The sequence below is a fragment of the Papio anubis genome, chromosome 5, assembly GCF_008728515.1.
Source record: "Papio anubis isolate 15944 chromosome 5, Panubis1.0, whole genome shotgun sequence".
Lineage (NCBI taxonomy): Eukaryota > Metazoa > Chordata > Mammalia > Primates > Cercopithecidae > Papio > Papio anubis.
The window spans coordinates 61,753,933-61,775,808 of record NC_044980.1 but is presented as its reverse complement, the minus strand read 5'-3'; the positions used below and the strand labels follow the sequence as shown (position 1 = coordinate 61,775,808).

General features: G+C 40.6%; 1 protein-coding gene and 1 long non-coding RNA gene across 18 annotated transcripts in view; one reads left to right on the top strand and one right to left on the bottom strand.

Moving 5' to 3' along the window:
• The window catches only part of MAST4 (microtubule associated serine/threonine kinase family member 4), a 576,418-nt gene that overhangs the window by 161,475 nt on the left and 393,067 nt on the right, over nt 1–21,876 (bottom strand). The window contains exon 1 of one of the 15 annotated variants that reach the window (XM_009208544.4): nt 5,582–6,036. The exons of 13 other annotated variants lie outside the window; for them this stretch is intronic. In XM_009208544.4, coding sequence (XP_009206808.2) covers nt 5,582–5,673 — 92 coding nt within the window. In that variant the 5' untranslated portion in view covers nt 5,674–6,036. Of the gene's footprint in view, nt 1–5,581; nt 6,037–21,876 lie in introns of those variants that run through there. One more of the 15 variants, XM_009208545.4, reaches the window with a different exon arrangement.
• LOC108586310 lies at nt 6,561–21,570 on the top strand. 3 transcript variants are annotated; one of them, XR_004183723.1, is made up of 4 exons: nt 6,561–6,871; nt 8,664–8,938; nt 9,140–9,237; nt 21,482–21,557. It is a non-coding gene; the product is annotated as an uncharacterized LOC108586310 (long non-coding RNA). The 3 variants fall into 3 exon arrangements; XR_004183722.1 differs by lacking the exon at nt 21,482–21,557 and adding an exon at nt 12,658–12,726; XR_002522927.2 differs by lacking the exon at nt 9,140–9,237 and having other exon boundaries at nt 21,482–21,570.

The window sequence follows — 21,876 nt, the reverse complement described above, 5'->3', positions numbered from 1 at the left end:
CTGGTCCCCTCCCTTCTTAGGGGACTTTTTCCGACTAAGTCTCTTTTCCCGTACCTCGCTGAATTTCTGCCCACATCTTAAGTGGGGTATCTTTAATTCTCCCATGTATTAATCTGATATATTTCTCAGATGGCCTTAATGGTGAGTCTCATGTTTATTATTTTGGTACAGCCTGTCTGAGTGCTCTGGATTTATGTACTCAGCTGCCTGCCTAGGGGGCTCTTTCTTCCCAGTCTCAGTGCCTTTGATGTTCCCAGATGCCTGTCCCCAAACTCCTCCCACCATGGCTCTTTCTCATCCTTTAGGGCTCCCTTAAATATCACCTTCTTGAAAGACCTTCCCTGACCATGTTATCTGAAGTAACTCCCATCACCACCCCACAGGGTTATGTTCTCATCTCAGTTCTTGCTTACAGCCATGGGAACACTGACCACAATTTGGCAATTGACTTAGTTAGATACTTGTTTCTTGGTGAGGCCTAAGCACTCTGTCTATCTCATTTATCACTGTGTCCCTTGACCAGCATGGGATACAGGGTTGGGATATTGGCTGAATGAAGGAATAAATATCCCATGGTGTTCAGTGCACAAAAGATCTTCAATAAATGTGAATAACTGAGCTTCAGGGGACAAAAGGGACAAGTATAATATAGGTTCTTGTGTTTTCCCCTGCCTCACTCTCATAAGTACAGGTGGTTCCTCCCTCTCCTTGATTCCCAGTGTCAAAAACCCCAGGGCCATCATGGAATATTTCTTCTTCCCTCAGAGCCAATGGCTCACCGACTTCTCTCAAAGTCATATCCTTCATATCTCTCAAAGGCACAATCTCACTTCATTCTTTATCTAGCCCTGCAAAATCTTTTAAATAGACTACCCCAAGAACTTATTAAGTGGCTTCCAAGTCTCACCCCCAGTCTCAGACCTAAACCCTAGTATGGCTAGACATGTCTCCCCAGCACAGGATCAAAACCAAACTCCTTCAAATGCCAAGCGCCTCAGCTCTCCTCTCCAGCTTCATCACCCACTACTCATCTTCATTTGTAATGACAGCAATAATATTAACAGCTAAAATTTATTGAGAATTTTTATATGCCAGTCATTTCATTAAACATTTTACACATATGAATGCATTTTAATCTTCACAACAATCCTATAAGATAAATACTTATCCCTATTTTATAGACGGAGCAACTGAAGTCCAAAGTTAACATAACCAATCTCATATAGTCAAGATGTTAACTCAGGTGAATGGGCTTCAGAACGACCCTCTTAACCACTGTGTAGTACTGCCCCTTCAAACTCTCTGCTTCAGCCATACTAAGCCATATCTAGTTCCTGGGACTCTGCGTTGCCAAGGTCACCAAGCCTTCGTACACACCATTTCTCCTGCCCCTTGGAAAGGCCCTGTTCTTCACTTTCGTCAACACCAAAATATCTTTCAAAACCTTTTCTATGTGGTGTCTCTTCTGGCTCCCTGAGACCAAATTCCCTGTTACCCACTGACCACTCCTATGGCTTATATGTACCTTGTAAATACTTCTGGATTATCCTGGTTTGCAATGATTCATTTACTTGTCTTCATTGACAGCAAGCCTATGGCTTTCAGAATTGGGTCACAGTGCCCAGGTACACAATTAGGTGCTTAATAAATGTGGAGTTGAGATTTGGGTAAAAGGGGTGAGTACAGGTTTACTAACACCTGGAATACCAGGGCCAGAGGGAAGAGGATTCTCCATAGTTCTCACAGTCATGACATACATTCATGAGCAAAACAAAGGAAAATCTCATCAAACACTACAGATGTTTCTTAAGGGAAGATGCCGAACGCATAAAAAATTCAATACATCCTGACAACTACAGGATTTAGCTTAAGATCCCTGAAGGTACCTGCTGTTCGTAGCAATTGCTGAGTAATGTGAATTCTGCAAAACCTACCAAAATAAAAACCCCAAAAACTTATTTTTTGGTTCTCAGAAAAATAATGGAAACTTGCTGAAAGTGATGAACTGAGTCACAAACTACCCATTGGCATGGATAATGGTTTTATTGATTTAGGCGTCATCAAGGTTAAGAGATTATCACTTAAGCAAAATGAAAACACGACAGATTTCTGAACATTAAGGTTAAAACACAAGCATCTTCTGAAGTCTCAAGAGTGCACTTCAGCAAAACTAAAGGTCCAACTCAAAACTTAGCAGCAACATTTAGAAATCAATTGTAGCCCTTTCCTTAAGGTGTGACAGAGAGCAGATATAATTAAAAGAGAAGTTTGATTTGTTTCCCCCCAAAGGTTTTTAATCCAATGGGCAAAGAAAAGATGCTATAAATATAAGCAGTGACGTGAATACAGGCCAACTCATTTCCATTCTGAGTTGTGAGAGGATCCTCAATGAATGGAATAGCCACAGACCTATGAAACTGAAAATCTCTAAAACATGCAATCATTACTTCAGTCTAAACCAACACATTTTGGTATAAAAAGTCTCTTCATTTAAGCCTAGGTTTCTGTCCCTCAAAGCAGCAGGTGAATGGCTGTACTGAGACTACCTTGAGGAAATGAGGGGAAGGGAGAGAAGGACAAAGCCAGTTATATAGAAGGAACTATTTCCAATGGAACATGTAAGCTGTACGGCAAAACAGTAGACAAAAGCCAGCGTGCATTCCAACAATCTCATGTCTGCCATGGTCAAGACAAAAAAGAATGAAGGGCATAAGATACTGTCCTTGGGACATAGCACAAGAGACAGAGTCTTTCAGTTCATCAGTACTGTGTCATCTTTGAGAATCTAGGCCTGAGAGTACGCCTGTAGGCTTCTTTCCCCAGGAACCCCAAGAGTTACAGGCAAAAGTAGGGCTGTGGGTTATAAGAAAAACCTTCAATATTTTTCTCCGAGAGTAAATTAACTAACAAACCAGCATCACATTGAACTATAAGGCAACTGTAACGTAGCAAACCAAAAGTATCCATGATGACAATTTCTACTATAATGAAGGTTTAAGGTAAGAGTCTGAAACCATTCAAGCTCTCATTTAAGTGTTACAAACATTCTATCCTTATGAGTTCTAAGATGCTCATTCACAGGCTCAAAGCTGAATTTCACCCTTTGATAGAAGCAAGAAGTTGATATTTAAAAAAAAGCTAAGATAAAGTCCTCCAGAATACAATGTGAGTCCGAACAAATAGCTGGTATAAAATATTCAAAATGAACAATCTCTCACACAAGTCAGCAAGTGTGCAGGAAAGGAACTAACTTTGGGAATGAGAGAGATCTCAAGGGTTAAGGCATATCTGATTGATGGTGAGAGCAAGGCGTCCTCACCTGGACACTGGGGACACCCTTATCAAGGATGGCAAAACAGGACAACTTGGGAACAGAAAGTTCCTTTGGAAAGGAGACAAACTACTCAGCCAGGTAAGGTATGGGGTTAGACTTGGAAAAGGAAACAGGATTTAGAACAGTTAAGGGGCATCCCAAAAGTGGAAGTCACAATGTAGGCACATGTTTCATGTCCTTAGGGAAGGACATGGAGCCAGAATTGATCACTGTATAATAACAGGATGTAATAGCCACATACACTGCCCTGGAGATGAGGACACCTGGCCTTCCGAATCTACATAATAAACATAAAGCAATGCTAGTCCTTTGAGACAGATAATGCCTCGATGGATGCAGAGATGATCTTTGGGATGTTTATTTCCAAACTGCAAAACCTGAAAATCTCCAGCAACAAACAGGCTATCATAACCTCTACTCTTAAAACAGGGAGAAGAAAATCCACTTCCATCTCTATTTTGCCGAACTGAAGATACGGGTTCATGACTTGGGGTGGAAACAGCCCACCCAATGCTCTCCCATTTTACCGGGAATAATTCAGGTTACCTTAGAACCTAGGCTCTCTGTCAGTGTGAGCTGTCTGAACTGGAGTTCAGGTGGGATAGGTACTGCCCTAAAGCCAGGCTCAGAGCAGCCTGAGAATCCTCCTGCATCTGACTCTCCAATAATACTGTCAACAGGTAGGTAGGAAGAAGAAAGGCTCCAACTGCTCTACAAGGTTCAGACATACACATATGATGCCAGAACAGACTTCTCTCTCTAAGAACTGGTTCCAGGGAAGAGTAGAAGCTGTACCGCAGCCAGGACTACACAACTCAGAAATATTTAAGGGATTCTGTCAAGTTGAAATGGTAAGAAATTATACGAACTATCACCATAATCAGCAATGGCCTAGTTCATGTGTAGCATGTATCTCCTTCAACTCTATCAGTTTCTTGGAGGTTTGATGCATGGTTGACACAACTGGAACAAAAATGAGCAATACTACAAGAGAGGGTCTCTGACCATATATGGCAGAATGAGAAAAACACAGTCACGTTATTTAAAAGGCACAACTTCAGAATCCAACATAGTTTAGTAGTTTCAATACTTCAAACTGCATCAAAAAGCAAATATGACTTTGAAACCTGCCGGATGGCTCTCTCATACACACAGGTGCACATGTGATTTGTGTGTGCCCCTGTGTATATAAACAGTGTATGTGAGTATTCCAGGATGTTTCTGAAATGGAAGAAACACCATGAAAAACTTCAAAAGGAAAAACTAAGTTTTCTAAAGTATCACACATCCACATTTATACTACAAAAAGTTACAGGTATAATCAAAAAGAACAGACCATTTACTTGGGTTCTTTGAACACCGAAGCATAGAGATTGTGAAGCTCCAAATCTGATAGCCTGCATCCTGTTTATTTGACTGCAAAGTTGCTCTCATGCATGTTCACATGCACATGCAAGGCAAGTTTTGAAGGAAAACAAAGACTCAGTATTAACACAACTCAGAGGGTGTGCCCCTCTAAAAGCACAACAATCCTACTTTTCTGTGCTGGACACAAATGTGGCGAGAAATGCCTCCTTTAAAATCATAGTCTCTCAAAACAAGTGTCAGCAAACTCTTGGAACTGCCTGTCATTTGTGGCATGAGTTTCATCTTGAGTTTAAAATTCTTTTTCTTTCCCCATCTTTTCTGTCAAATATATGTTACAAGATGAAAAGGCCAGTCCTGTATTAGTAATAAATGTCAGCAAACCATTGAAAAATCAAAATGACAAAGTTATGTAGATCTGCCTCTCCACAGATAGTATGAAATAGCTAACCTGGGCTATCCTTTCATTGTACATCTGCATCTTATAAAGGTCAAATATTTAATAAGAACATCTGAAGGGCTCAACGAGAAGTACCAGAAGCCTCAATGACTGGGTGAATGAAATGGATAAACATGATCAGATCAAAGGACAGACTTAGACAAAGTACCTCCTCCTCCTTCCCTTTTTCTCTCCCCACCTCTCACAAGGAAATGTCTTATTATCCACATTTCAAAAGGAGAAAAACTACGAGAAGTACATTTATCAGGGTTACCCAGGAAACCACAAGGACGATGAAATACCTGAAACAGTGCCTCCTCCCCTAACAGGGCAGAAACTTTTCAAAGTGTCACCCAATACACAAAACCCACAGGCAGCTGGGCCTGTGGGCCTCTGGGAAGTGAAAGCATTCCCTCTCCAGGCAGAGATCCCCGCGTTTTTACCTTTGTGTTCGCCGAAGCCTGTTCCCACTCCTCAAATGAGGCAAAGTAAAGTTTGAGAGCACAGTCCAAAAATTGGGGTCAGACATATCCATTTCTTTCTCTCTTCAATTCACTGTGGGTTCAAGGCCATATGACTAAAATGGGGAGAGGAAAAAGAAAAAGAAGAAAAAAAAAAAAAAAGGGAAGAAAAACAAGACCAAAAAAAAAAAAAAAAAATCCCAATTATCTACTCACTCCCTCCAGAGAAAACGTGGTGGGAACTGTGATCTCAAGAACAACTTGGAGCATGTCTGAGAAGTACCCGTCCCGTCCTAGTCTTTAATTAACACACAGCCTCCTCTCAAAGGTCCGGGAAACTGATTTCCTCTCGGGTCTGCCCTCTCCTAGTCAGGCTCGGCCAGCTATAAACAGTAATTACAAGAGTTGAGCCGTGCGTTCTGCTCAAAACGCTGTCTGTGGGATTCAGTCCGAGGTACTTTGTCATCTGTTTGGCAGATACCATTCGCAGCTTCTGCGGGGGGCGGGGGAGACGACTATTTTGAGGCTTTGGTTCCGGAGGCTGTTGCTTATCAGCAAAACCATTCACATCCGAACATGCCCAGTGCCGAGTTTCCTTTTGGTATCTACATACAAGGAAAAGAATTTGAATAGAAAAAGCTGCTCTTGCCCTCCCCTCCTGAAAAAAACGGAAACTTGAAAGCACTTTTTAAAAATGGGCCTATTGGAGGACTTGAACCTGACACCTTTGTGGACCCTTCCAGGGTCCGGCTGGAAGGAGGCGGCGGCAGGGCCCTGTCCTTGGACAGCCTGGTGGCCGCGCCCCCAGCTTCTCCCGGCCCCCCACCCCCAGGGTCCCCGCTCCCCCGCCAGCCCCGGCCGTGCCTGGGGAGCGGGGGCTCACGGGAGAAGGAGCCGGCGGCCACTGTGTGACCCCAGCCAGTGCCGGGACAGCCCCACAGCCTCGGCCACTGCTCCCCCTCCCCCGAGCCCGGAATGGATCCGTCCCGGAAATAAATAAATAAATAAACCCGCAGCTGCTCCGGGTGTGTGCCGCGCGCACCTGAGGCCGACCTGTGATTCACCGCGGGAGGGATGGCCGTTGACAACGCTCTAGGGAAGTCCACAGTGACTCCTCTGCCGGGACGCCGCTGGTTGTATAGGAAAAGCACGCGGACGGGAAGCCACACTCACCGAAAACCTCAGTATACTAAATTGATGAGTTTACATCTGTTCTATCAATGACCACGGTGCACACCTGTTTTTCTTCATGGCTGGCAACTACAGATCTAGGTAATGATCAGCCCCGACGTGGAAAGACACAACCTGGCATTTATGTGGCAAATGCTACAAGTATTGCCCCTTCAAGAACGTTAGACCTTGAAAGGACGGAATGAAGGGGGCTGAATGTTCTTGTTACTCATTTTGAAGAAAGGCGTGGTATTTAAGTATCTCCCCCCATCCATGAATGTTTGTATAAAGTACATAAAGAAAAAATATAATTTAAATTAGCTGCCTTAAGTCTGGTGTAATATGGGAAGAAATACTAAATCAAAAAAGTATATATTCAGCAAAAATTACCTCTAAAAATGGCTTAATCCATGCAGTAAATACTAGGAACAAACTCGCTTACAAAGATGGGAGGATAAAGAGAAGGTAAAGGGGGTGTAAGCTGACAAGGTAGGAGGGGTAAACAAAAAGAAGCCTGCGGTGGGATCTTCTTTATCTAATTCTTGTGGCCACATTAATATTTTCATACCAAGGGCTCCAAGAGTTTTAGATGATGTTTCGTGTCCAAGGCTTTTGTATGCATTATCGCCTCACATTCTTACAGAGCCTCCACAGATCTTTGCAACCCAGAGGTAGACAAAGAAGGTATTATTTTCTCAATTTTACATTTGGGACTTTATCCCAAACATTCAGGGACATTAAATGACAAAACACACTTCAACAGATATTAATGAGCTTGGTCCAGCATTTTTGCCCCATGCTCTTATTTTAAAAAGTATTTCTAAGTATTGCAAAATACGTTTTGAAGGCTGACACAAAAGATAGTCCCTGAGCTCCGGAGCAGTTTCTAGACCTCCGCACTGTTGACATAGTCTGGATAATTCTTTGTCTGAGGAGCTTTCTTGTGCATTGGAGGGTGTTTAGCAGCATTGCTGACCTTGACCTACTAGATGCCAGTGCTAACAATTAAAAATGTCTGAGGACATTGCCAAATGTCCCTTGGGAGGTAAAATCACCCCTGGTTGGGAACCATTTTTCCAGATAAAGGCTTCTCTGAGAGGGGTGATACAGAGCACTGGTTAAGAGCAAAATTTTGGGTCTGAATTCTGGATAGACACTTACTATGACCTTAAATCTCTTCCCATTTTCCCCAACTGCAATATGGGGTCCGTAATAGGACCAACCTCTAAGAGGCTGACATATATAAATGAAGAGAAGATGGCATACATAAGCCCTTTCATGCAGCGTCTACACACACTGCACATAAATGTAGGCAGTATACAGAAGCTGAAAGAATACTATGCGGACAGACATAAGACTGGAGCAGAGGACACCCACAATGTGCTTTCTACTCTCTAGGGTCTTCAACATGTCTCTACTGGGCTGCTGATCACACTGTGTATAATTGACTGTTTACTGCTGTCTTTCCTATTAGCCTGAGTTTCTCAAGGCTAAAACCACATTTTACTGATCTTCATATTTTCAGAACCTGACAGCTCCTGGGTTTATATAGGCATTTAATATTAGTAAATCCTTTTTGAATGGATACTTCAGAAGCCCACGTATCTCTTATTTCTCTTAAGATGCACTGAAACTATTAGTACTAGTAGATCCGTTGATTTTCTCAAAGAATACTGAATTTTTAAGAATCCCATGAAGATGCTGTTAAATTCTAAAGACTTTCTCTTATTTTTATCTATATAATGTAGCTGGAAAGATATCAGTGCTAACATTCCTCAGGTCTTTACATGGCTCTAAGAAATGTCACAATCAAACTCAAGGGGAACTCCTTTTGAGTCCCATGTCCCCTCCTCAAAGGCAAGCCCAGAGAATAACTTTTTGTGCTCACTTGTAGGTATTCAAGATCAAGAGGGATAATTACATATTATAAGCTGCACGGAGAAGAGTAATCAAGGTGGACATGAACTTGTGCTATACACGTTTTGGGTTGAAGAACTCTGTGTGGAAAGTAAAGAAGAAAAAAATTAGGTAACAAGTAGTAGTTGAATACAGCTATGTGAAACTATAAGAACTATGTGAAAGAGGGTTTGGATCCAAAGATGAAAAGAGCTGACACAAGAGTGGATTTTTTGAGAGCTGTTGGAGCAGAGAAAACTTGAAGGAGATACAGTGAGTAGAACACAACCTCTAGGTGGTCTGAAAACCTGAGGACCTCAGTACCTCCCAACTCTCATATTCTCAATAGTTTTTCTAGAAAAGCCCATAACCTATAACCTATAAAGATGGGGCATAACCTATAAAGATGATAGCAACTAAAACAGATATATCAATGACATAAAATGTTTATTTCTTCTCTTGATTAAATGACAGATACCCCAATCTCCAGGCATCAGATGTTATTACCACTTCCACTCTCTGCATTTTGAGAAAGCCTCTACAGAAATTCTCAAAGGAATGGGTAAAGATGGGTAAAGACATGAGTATTTTTAACTACATATACTTTAATTTTTTTTGCATTTAAAAGGCTTAGGAGGATTTGGGTTGTATCCAAACTGAAAAAATAAAAATAGGTTAAGTACATGAGGAGCCAGAATGAATTAATGCAGTGAGTGAAAGTGGATGGTACATTCCCACACTCATGAAGATAAGAGTAGATGTGACACTGAAGTATGACTTGTCTTCTAACCTGTTTGACTTGATTTGGTTACATATGATTCAGAAGGTAGAGCAGTCGGTAAACACAAGAATTAAAATTGTCAAAACTACGGACATTTTCCTACAAAATCATTATATAGGCAGAAACTATCGTTGCGACTGCAGTAAAACTCAACTGTAGAACAAAGAGGGAACTGAGATTATTGGAAAGTCTTAAGACTATAGCTGGTCTAGGTCAATATACAGATATTCAGCAAGATTTTCTATTGTGTAACAACTAAGCCTATACAACAATGGACAAACTTTGTGATTCAGAACTTTCATTCATTTAATCAGAATGATATTGTCAGCCCTTGGTTTTATAAGGTAAATGAAACTGAAAAATAAGTTTCTCATCCTACTAAAATGCAAGCTTAGGAAGAAATAAGTAGTTAAGAAAGGGTCAAATCGTTCACTATTACCTCCCCTCCTACATACAAAAAATGCCAGGTCCTTTTTACTGACTTGAATTCTGTTTACTGCCCACCTGTTGACACAAGCCCCCCACCTTTTTTTTTTAAGATGGAGTTTCCCTCTTGTCGCCCAGGCTGGAGTACAGTGGTGTGATCTTGGCTCACTGAAACCTCCGCCTCTCGGGTTCAAGCGATTCTCCTGCCTCAGCCTCCTGAGTAGCTGGGATTACAGGCACCCGCCACCATGCCTGGCAAATTTTTTGTGTTTTTACTAGAGATGGGGTTTCACCATGCTGGGCAGGCTGGTCTCGAACTCCTGACTGCAGGCAATCCACCCGCCTCAGCCTCCCAAACTGCTTACAGGCATGAGTCACCACGCCCAGCAACATATGCCCTTTAAGAAGGGGTTTTCTCCAGGCAACATAGAACAATATTAAGAGAGAATATGCCCGGAGTCTTGTCTTGAACTTAGACTCTATGAACAGACTCAGTTTTCTAATGTGGAGGTGTGAAGTCTGCAAAGCTGTCAGCTACCTGTGCAGGACATTCGAGACATGACGCCATGCCCAATAAGACACTAAGTCGAGATTTCATAAGCACTCTACCTGATCCTAGCCTATTCTAAGGATTGTGTCCTAAACTAACTTTGACCTTTTCCCATGCCCATTTTCAGAGCACCTAGAAGTGACTAGTTCCCCAGGGCTGTCCACACCTTCAACTTCAAGTCCACTTTGGATACCTTCTAAATGTAGTCTTGAGAGTTTGAGGCTAGAAGTGTGAACAGCAAACTGGCTGTCCTGAATGAGCAATCCTTGTAATCATTTTGTACATCCCAAGAAATAAAGCTTAATACCAGGATAGAAATGGGAAGAAAGTTACATCAATGAGGAACAGGTTGAAAGAAAGCGCTTCTAGTATTATTAAACAAATTTGCACTACAGTGCTAAAATATGGAGGAAGATAAAAAGATAGACAAAAATTAACTTGTAGGGATAGGTCTGAATGCTGAAAACTAAGACAGATAATAGGCAAGGTTGTATCATCCTGGAAAATACCAAAACATACTTTAAAATAATACCACAAGGTAAGAGAGTTTCAGATTTTTAAAGTGAATGAGTAAAATGAAAGAAACATTAACCCGGAAGCAAAAAAGGAAAAGAAAAAAAAAAAAAAACCCGAAACAAAGGAAACAACATAAGAATTCTATTTCCTGATAGGCTGAGCAAAGAACTACACAATCTCCAAAAGTGGTGTAAAGTATACAGTCCAAAGCAAGTAAAGTACAGGCTGAAGACTGGCCAGAATGGGAAGAGAATGCAAGGTCTTTCTCAGGCATTCTTTGGATCCCAGGAAAATCAGACACAGAAAAGGTTAGCAGATAACCTATAAGCTAACAAAATAGAAGAGAAGACAGTGCATAGATATGGGAAATGAAGCCCTTACCTCCCAAGGCAGTGAGTGACTCCTTGATATGTATGATTGATAAGTAGAGTAGAATACACATATGGCGCACAGCCCATAGGACTGGGGAAGGTGCAGGATCACGTCTTGCAAGCACATTCCAGCACTCTACCTTCTGACTTTCAAGCAGCGGCAGTTCCATAGCTTAGTCTCAACAGAGTTCCACCCCATGGGAGAAGAGCTGAACACACTGCCAGAAAAATGCGTGGCATCCTTACAGGGATGAAGGGGTCGTGCAAAAGAAGGAGACTACTGGACGAGATGCAGAGATGAGTGTATCTCTCCATTCTAAAACAGCTCTCTGGAAGATCTATCAATAAACCACATGGAGCACTGGCCTCCAGCCAAGCCAGCAATCCAATTATGAAGTAGACAGCAACACTTGGAGATCAATGCATCACCCAACAAACAGAAAACCTAGCTCCTATCTTGTTTTAAGACCAACCTTGTTGTCACTTTAGGCAGCCTTCATGGGAGTCCCCCATCTCTAATGAATTACATATCCCTCTACTGGGCTCTGCTTCTGAGAGCTCCTGCATGACAGGGTTCTTCCACTGTATCAAAATTCAAATCAGTTTGTGTACATTATCAGTCCCTATTAGAGTAAGAGCTCCTTGAGGGCAGGGGCTTTATCCCCTCGTCTTTAAACCATCACTACCACCATTGGGATGAATATTAAATAAAGGGAGAAAGGGAAGAAAAGATAGAGAAAGGATTGTGGGTGAAGGGGTGGGCAGGGGAAAGAAGAGAGTGAGGATGGATTTGCTACAGGTTAGAAAGATGTGTGATAACAAAGTTAGGGCCACCTGCCTATATTTTAGACTGACCCTATACATGTTTTAAAAACCTTTTCCTGTCTATTTCAATTTCAGTTTCATGGGTTCATGAGTCCATTCCATTATCTATATAAGCTGTAACTATTAGGCAGGTCTATTGTTTCAAATTTCAAAATCTCAACAGAGACCATGATATGTAATGAATTGCGTTTAAGCATAAATATACAACTAGTTGTGTATGAAGTGCTAAATGCTTTTTGATGGTAACAGTGAACCCCGGTTACTGATAATTGCATTAGATGCTCAATCTGGAATTAACTTCAAGGACAAGGTGCTTCTTGATCCAGAAGCTTGGGTCTAAGGTGCATCATTTCTTATACAGCTCTTGAGCATGAATTATAGTGCAATTATAAGAAGTGTCAATTTGGTTTAAGTGGGTCAGCATGGTTATATTTAGCCCTTTAGTAGCTGACACTAAGACCTTTCGGTAATTTAAGATTAAGGTTAATTTATCTGTTCTTCTTTTCTTGAATATTTTTTCCAGGTCATACATCTAAAGTTATGGAAAATTATGCCATTAAAATGAGAAGTATGAGTTTTCATCAAAGTACCATACAGGGAGCATATAGAGAGGTAGAAATCACATGCTTCTGTAACAATCGGAATTTCCTTCCATTGCTAAGATCAATTCCAATTATTCCACACATCAGAAGATAGTATGTCAGGGAGGACATGAAGTTATTTAGTCAAGGAGTTCTATTAAGTTATATCACTTCTATACCAACAAAAAGGTTAAAAGAAATGTTAATTCATAGGGGCATAAATATAATGTCAGGCTTGACAAGAGTTAACTCTTACTAGTTATCATAAAATGTAATTAAAACATCAATCAGGCTGGGCACGGTGGCTCACACCTATAATCCCAGCACTTTGGGAAGCAGAGGCACGTGGCGCATCTGAGGTCAGGAGTTAAAAACCAGCCTGGCCAACATGGAGAAACCCCGTCTCTACTAAAACTACAAAAAATTAGCATGATGGCAGGTGCCTGTAATCCCAGCTAGCTGGGAGGCTGAGACAGGAGAATTGCTTGAACACAGGAGATGGAGGTTGCAGTGAGCCAAGATCACGCCACTGCACTCCTCCAGCCTGGGCAACAGAGCAAAACTCTATCTCAAAAAAAAAAAAAGAAAAGAAAAGAAAAGAAAAAGAAAAAGAAACACATCAATTAGGTATAAATTTTACCTGTTTCATCGGTAAAGATTAAAAAAAGATAATACTCAATGTTGGTGAGGGCATGGGGAAGATAAGTACTCTCTACTAACTTTCTGGAAAGCAATTTGGAGAATGAAAACATATACACACACAGACCCATATATGGTCACATACATATACATACATGTAGTAGGCACACATATATATGTGTCCAAACACATGTATAAATGTATGTGTCCATATATACACGTACATATAATATATACACACATATATTTGAATTATAATTTCATATGCAAAATTTATACAAAAGATACAATCAGGTATGCACACAAAGATTTGTGAATATAGAAATTAATCTCAGAATTGCTTATAATAGCATAATATTGGGGAAAAAGCCAAAGGTACAAGACAAGGTCAATTGTTAATAAATCCTAAAGCAGTCACAAAATAGAATTTTAGAAAACCAGTAAAGAATTAGAATTACAGTAGGCTGAATAATAGATTCCAAAGATACCCAGGTTCTAATCTCTGGAACCTGTGAATATGTTACCTTACATAGCATGAAGAGTTTTGCAGATGGAATTAAGAATCTTGCGGAGATCATCCTAGGCTATCCGGGTAGGCCTTAATATAATCACAAGTGTCTCTATGAAAGTGAGGCAGAGGGATATTTGAAGAAGGCAGCAATGTGGCACTGAAACGGAATGGTAGGCTGCTGGGCCTGAAGATGGAGGAAGGGGCCAAGAGCCAAAACATGCAAGGAATGCAGCTCTAGGAGCTGGAGAAGGCAGGGAACACTTCAGTGCTTCTAGAGGGAGCTCAGCCCACTTGACACCTCGATTTCAGCACAGGGAAATTGATTTCAGACTTCTGACCTTTAAAATTCTAAGAGAATAAATAAATATAAGCTAGTTTTAAGCTAGTTTGTTATAATTTGTTATAGTAACCAGAGGAAATTAAAACAATGATTTTTTTTTTTTTTTTTTTTTTTTTTTTGAGATGGGGTTTCGCTCTTGTTGCCCAAGCTGGAGTGCAATGGCGCGATCTCTGGCTCACTGCAACCTCCACTTCCCAGGTTCAAGTGATTCTCCTGCCTCAGCCTCCTGAGTAGCTGGGATTACACGTATGTGCCACCACACCCAGCTAATTTTGTATTTTTAGTAGAGACAGGGTTTCTCCATGTTGGTCAGGCTGGTCTCAAACTCCCAACCTCAGGTGATCCGCCCAAGTAGCTGGGGTTACAGGTGCCTGCCATCATGCCCAGCTAATTTTTTGTATTTTTAGTAGAGACGGGGTTTGACTATGCTGGCCAGGCTGGTCTCAAACTCCTGACCTCAGGCAATCCACCTATCTCTGCCTCCCAAAGTGCTGGGATTATAGGCTTGAGCCACCACTCCCGGCCAACAAAGTATTTTTAATGAACATCTACAAGTACAGAATTATGATTTATTCCTTTTTTATACTTTTTTTTTTTTACAAGTTTGTGTGCGTGTGTGTGTGTGTAAGTGTGTGTGTGTGTGTTGAGAGAGCATCTTGCTGTGTTTCTCAGGCTGGAGTACAGTGGTGAAATCATGGCTCACTGCAAGCTCCAACTCCAGGGCTCGTGCAGTCCTCCTGTCTCAGCCTCCCAAAGTGTTGGGATCACACATGTGAGCCACTGTGCTGTGCCCTAGGTTGTTTTAAATTTAAAAAATTTTTGGCTGGGCACAGTGGCTCATGCCTGTAATCGCAGCACTTTGGGAGGCCAAGGCAGCTGGATTACTTGAGGTCAGGAGTTTGAGACCATCCTGGCCAACATGGTGAAACCCCGTCTCTGCTAAAAATACCAAAATTAGCCGGGCATGGTGGCAGGTGCCTGTAGTCCCAGCTACTTGGGAGGCTGAGGCAGGAGAATCACTTGAACCCGGAGGTGGAGTTTGCAGTGAGTCAAGATCACACCACTGCACTCCAGCCTGGGAGACAGAGAGAGAGACTCCATCTCAAAAACAAACAAACAAACAAAAATTTCTGATTTCCAGGAGCCACACATTTGACAGTCCTATTATCATGACCTGAAAGTTCAAGTTTCTGAGAATTTTAGAATACTTTGACGAGTTTACAAATTAAGAAACAATACACACTTTTACTCTGGTATTTTCATAAAATTTGATTGATATTTTTTCACACACTAAATAATGCATATGTATTAATAAAAGATCTATAAGTCTTGGAAATAAATACTAAAATTGCTTTTAAAAATAAGTCTTTCCTACTCCCAGGAATTTTATAATATGAAAATGAAAAAATATCTCTGTTTTCTAGATATAAATCCTTACTACCTTATCTATGGCAACTGGGCAAACAGGTATTTTCAAAGCCGACTGGGCTTTAAATCCATGCAGGGCTTTGCTTTTGTTTGAATATATGTGTCATTATTTGCAGATTGGTGAGGCTGTTCATTTATGTGAACAGTTTTGAATTCCAGGCCTGCTTCCCTCTGTCGTGTTGTACAATGAAAGCTTTCTTTCACTGTTCAAAAAAAAAAAAAAAAAAAATGAACTCTTGAGAAGCAAACTTACTTTTAACATTATCAAGACATGTATATAATAAAAAATGATGCTCTTCATTTCAAAGAATTAAATAACTATAATTTGGGATTACTTCCTCCTTTCTCCAAAACACACAAACTTGTTATTTCCCATGAGACTAGATAATTCAGCTTTAACTGTCTTTATATAGTTAGACTGAGAGTACTGAAAGGTAAAGACGATGTTTCTGCTGCCAACCACAGAAATATTCTTGTATTCAATGTACTGTCATACATGTTATAGAAGACAACTGTATTAAAAATTCCTGGTGATCAAAAAACTTTCAAAGAGAAGTTACTCCAGTTAATAGGAATGAGAACAACAGCCAGTCAAGTCACCCAATATAGTGACAGATGAATGATGAATGAATGAATGTGAAACAAGAATTGTCTTTATAAGTAGCTTTTAGGAAATGAAGTACATACAGAATTAAGAATGCTCATATACGAAGGAGAAAGAAAAACAAGGCCAGATGACATGTACACAGCAGTAATAGAAAACTGAAAAGAAAAGCAAATCCCATTTAAAAGTGGCTGAAAAATACACTAGATTGGAAAATTGGAAAATAAAAGAAAATGGGGTACGAGTTTTCGCTCCATATAAAATGATAAAGGAACAATAGATTTTCATGTCTTCTCCTCACTTCCCATGACCCTGGTCATGGCTTCCGCGATCTCTTGTGTAGATTAATGCACTACCGTTCCTTCCTCTTGGTGCTCGTCACTGTCAATGTGAAACCATTCTTCCGAAACTGCTCAGCTCAAACAGGTGCACACAGTCGTATCACTCTCCCATGAAACAAAGTTGAATGGGTCCCCATTGTTCTACAGCAATGTTTCTCCACACATGGTTTCTGTCTTACTATCATTGAATCATCTGGAATGCTTGTTAGAAATGCAGATTTTGGGGGGGGGGCGTCTTTTGCACACCCATTGATTCTGTAATTCTGGAAGTACAGCCCAGAAATCTGCATTCTACTAAAATGTCCAGGTGATTCTTAAAGTTTGAGAGGTACTCCACCAAAATATCAAACCTTTTTTAACGGAATATTTTATGCTATAATCCCTTGTTATTTCTCCTGCCTCATCCCTTAACATGTGCCCTCTGTTGTTTATGTACCTGTCAGAAATACCGAATTACTTTAAGCTCCTCAGACACTGTAAGCTCTGCCACACTTCACTGCCTTTGCACATCCTGTTCCCTCTTCCTAGAATTTCCAGCTCCTCTGCCTGGAAACCAGGACATCTTTCAAGCATGAGCTGTAAGGTCACCTCTCCAGCAAAGTGGTCCTGACTTTTTCCTGCAGACATAAATGGTTTTTCTCTTGGCTCCCCAGTGAATTTTATTCATATGCATGTCTCTTTTATATCAGCCATTCCACTGCAACACAATTATGTCTTTACAGGTCTAATTCCCTACTATGCTTAAAGCTCTCCAAGTATAAGGACAGTTTCTATTCATCTGTGTATGTCTCAGAATACACACCAGACACTCAGCTGAATGAATGGTTGCACACACATTTTTTCTAAGGTTAATTAAAAACAAAAACAGTTATTTTTCTATTTTTCCAACTTCTACAGATAAGCCCTAAGGGATGCTTCCAGAATCAGGTTACTGTTGTCAATTGGCTGGATGATTTTTCTTTTAAAGCACTGCCATTATTGACAATCTCCGTAATGAGTAATAGAATGATCAATAAAAAGTTCATGATATTCAGGCATATTTAAAAGGTTTATTAATAAATGATCCAAGCACCACTATTGGGTTTTTACTTTCCTTCCCAATAAGTATGGCTGAAGTAAAGTGTTATTTTGTCTCCTCTAAAAAGATGAATAAAAACAGGAACTTGAGCAGGGTGACCTTTTTCCAACGTAGAAACTCAATCCTGCTGGAAACATGATCAACACATACAGCCATAGCAGAGAACAGATGAGAATCAAGAGTGCTACATCAACAGTGCTCAAGGTTTGCAATCTGCTGGCCACCACCTCACAGTATGGGGCTCCTGGCTCAGAAATGTCAGCTTACACAGTGAAACCTTCCATCGCACTTAGGAGGAGTTACAAAGTTGAACAGACTTCTGATCAGCTCATCTGAGTAATGTTTCACAATCGGCTCCCTCTGTTCATCTCCTCTCCTAGCACACTTCTTCCTCTTTCACAACTGCCCTTTCCTACATCTTGTTCTTGCCTGTATTGCACAGACAATCTCACCTAAGGCTTTAGATGAGACTGATAACTAAGAAGTAATGTTTAGTTGATAACGTAGAAGATGTGAACATCTAGCTGGCTTTACAGTTTAGAAACTTTTAGATGAAAATACAAGATAAAGGTGATGGCGAGAGTCCGCCCATGACTTTGGAAGTCTGAGTTTTCTGAGTTTAGTAGGTGATGCTGCCCATCAGAATTTAGAGACAGGCTTCCCAAGGAGTGGTAGCTATCACTCCATCTCTCTATTTATTTTCATTAGAGAAAACCAGAAGTGAAGATGCGAAACACTGAAAAGGACATCAGTCCTTGATATAGACACTCTCTTTTATTTTCTTCATGGTTATCAAGAGTAGATGACTTATTTACTAATTATGCAGACACCAAAAATGATCATTATGAAGATTATATAGCAGCATGGTAATATGTTACATGAAAAAACAACAGAAAAAAGTACACCTGTGTTATGATTGCAATCATAAAGTCATGTATGCATACAGAAAAAGATTTGTAGGCATCACGGAAAACTGAAAACAGTTCATCCTACGTGATTTATTATTTATTTCTGCTATCATTGTTTTAATATATATTAAATCACATCATATATTTTGAGAATGATTTACAAATCTTTAGTGACTTGCTCCATGACTATATCCGTCTGCCTTGCTGCCAACTCATCTTCCCTGAAGGAACCACAGCTACCTTCAAATAACACTGCTTGATGCAAAACACACAGAAAAAAGCAGTAAGGCCCAGGCTGTCTCTGGTGAGGGCTCATAGAGGCACATCCTTCAATCATTCAAAAATCCTAAACTATAAACTGCCTGGGGCTAAAAGATAAACATAACCACATTTAACATCTAGAGTGGCATCAGATACTGCCAGAGTCCTTTCTCTCCCCTTTCAAAATAATCATTTTTCTATTTATCCTTTGTATCTAGTGCTATAGCTTCAGAAACATTACTGCAAAAATCATGGCTCAGAAAGATCTATCCAGTGATTTTGTCCCAGAAACAGAATTGGATATACTTCAGAGAGCTGCCAGGTATCTGTAAAGTACCTAAAACTTGAGGTATTGTCTGTTACTTTCAGCTTTATTGGGGAGTGAAGCCTGCTGCACATAATGGAGAACACTGGCCCAGTCACTCAAATCACAAGGCTATTTCATATGTGCTTTAAAGATAGAAGACAGGTAATATTCTGGGTGAGTCTAATACTCCTCTGTCAACACGGGACCCAGGGGTTATGCCCATGACATAACATGTAAATATCCAAACAAGGGCAATTTTCGAGGAGAAACAAAGAAGAACTCTTGGTGGCATTTCCTAAATATGAGCCATGCCAAAACTACTGAATTTTTTTCAACTTGCTACTCTCCAAGGGAAGCAAATGAAAGAACAAGTGGGAAACAGTGAAGAAATGAATAGACCAGAATCTGCAAACCAGCCAGCCAGTTTTTATAGTCACAAAGTAGCAGAAGACTGTTTCATGCCTGTAGTCTCTGTAACATCCCTTCTCTCAACCCACTGATACTTCAGAGCAGTTTAGGACACAATTTCTTCTTTGAGTGAGGTAGCAATTTAAAGTCCTAAATTTCAGAGTCACTATTTTTGAGAAGCTTTCACTCAAATAATTCTGAACCTATTTTTTTATCCAAAGAATCAGCATTTCAATAGGGAATAACTAAATTCATAACTATTTCTGTAAGAAATAGTCCAATAAATAAAATTGTTTGGGTGAGGGAGAAGGGACAAGATGGAGGAAGGTGAACAAGATGGAGCACTCCCTGTTGTTTCCGGGTTCTTCATCACAGATTTTCCCGTGCCAGGGAAAAATTCCCACGCCCGGGGGAAGAACCAAATCAACTGAGCATGCCCAGAGTGACGTCAAGCCGGGGACACCGACATTCAAGAAGCCACGCCTAGACACACGCCCCAAACTCCTCCCCTTCCAGCTCCCAGGCATAAAAGTCCGCCGCCGGTAAAAGCCCGTGTGACTTCTTCGCCCCCACATTCGTGGACTGGAGAACCTCACCCGAGAGCCAGCGCGACTTCCCTGGCCCTTTCCCGCGGACCAGTGAACTTCGCCGGAGAGTGCATGCATATTTGCAAATAAAAGGGTTGCCAGTTTCTTTGCTTGTTTTGGCCTTTATTGATATTTAGTCTTTGCGTCTATTAATAGTAGTAATAGAGAAACAAAACAAAAATAGTATCTGTTTCCCCAAAGAAATCACATGTACTCTAATCTGTCAGATTCCAGGAAACTCTAAAGATTTATACCTAGAAGCTTACAAATCAAGTAACTTAAGAAAAAGTCTCATAGAGAAACATGACCAGGTAAGTTTATTAACACCTGAGACAAGTAATACAGAATGCTCATATGACTCTTTAAATTTCAATATAAACTAATAGGTTTTTTTGTGATGGAGAGACAAGGCCTCTGTCTCCCAGGCTGGAGTTCAGTGGCATAATCGTAGCTCACTGCAGCCTCGATCTCCCTGGCTTAAGCAATCTTCCCACCTCAGCCTCCCTAGTAGCTGGGACCACAGGCATATGCCACCACATCTGATTAATTTTAAAAAATTCTATGTAGAGACGAGGTCTCCCTATGTTTTCCCAGGGTGGTCTTGAACTCCTGGGCTCAAGTGATCCTCCTGCCTCAGTCTCTCAAAGTGTTGGGATTACAGATGTGAGCCACCATACCCAACCTAGACTATATTTCTGAGGTTTATTACTGATTTCCAAACAAAATCAATAGTTTCTAAGGCCATATACATTTTTAAAGAGGTCTTTAAAAGAAAACAAGCATGAATAATAGAAATCCATTGATAATTCATAAATTTTATTTTATGAAATTAACTTCTTACCACACTGACTCTTCCATAGATCTGTCAACAGCTGGCAAATTCTAAGTCTCAATCCTCTGTGTCTCCCTATGAAACCTGTGAAGGCTTGCTGGAGAGCACAGAAATGCCCTAAGGTGGAGATCAAGAATAAAGCTACAAAAGCACATTTCTCAGCTCATTTATTTATGTGTCTGGTCTCCAAATATTCTGCCATTGATTACAAATTTAAAAAATTTAAAGAATATGAGGATGAAATAAAAATCCTTTAAAACAGAGATTTAAGATAGTCTAAAATTCCTTTATATTTTTACTAAATAAAACGACCATATTTTATATATTCTAGAAAAATGTTTTATTCTTCTTGGGTTGTAAAGAATTTTTGCTTAGTGTGACTGTGTTGTTTATTGAAAATTCTTGGAAACTCCCTAAAGTTTGTCCAAAACTGTGTTTCTTTCTGTAAGGGAGCTGATTTCAAAATGTCAGTGGGGAAAAAATTATGCTTCACCACATTCACAGAGTTCTGCTTGTTTGCAGATAGGGGTTTTGATCAAAGCCACAGACCTGCATTCCTGCTGTGCCTCCATTCCTGAATACCACAGAATCTGCCCAGTTTGCTTGAATGAATTCTGAGCTGCCACATGCCTCAGAGAGACAGTGAAAACTTCAACTCATCAATGACTGGGTCAAACCACTCTGAAGACAAGCAGCTCTCCCAGGTGCTCAACACTAGGACTATTTCTGAAGCCTTGATGAGAATAACTGGCTTCCTGAAGGGAAAGTAAAGAGCCTAAACCCGATTACGAGCAAGGAGGTACAAGGAGAGGCAGGTGCAGTTTGAAAATGCTTCCGTGGATCCTAGAGAAGAGGCGGGATCCAAGGCCATTTAACAACGTCAAGGTCCTAGAAACTCTTACCTTTGGAAGCCCCAT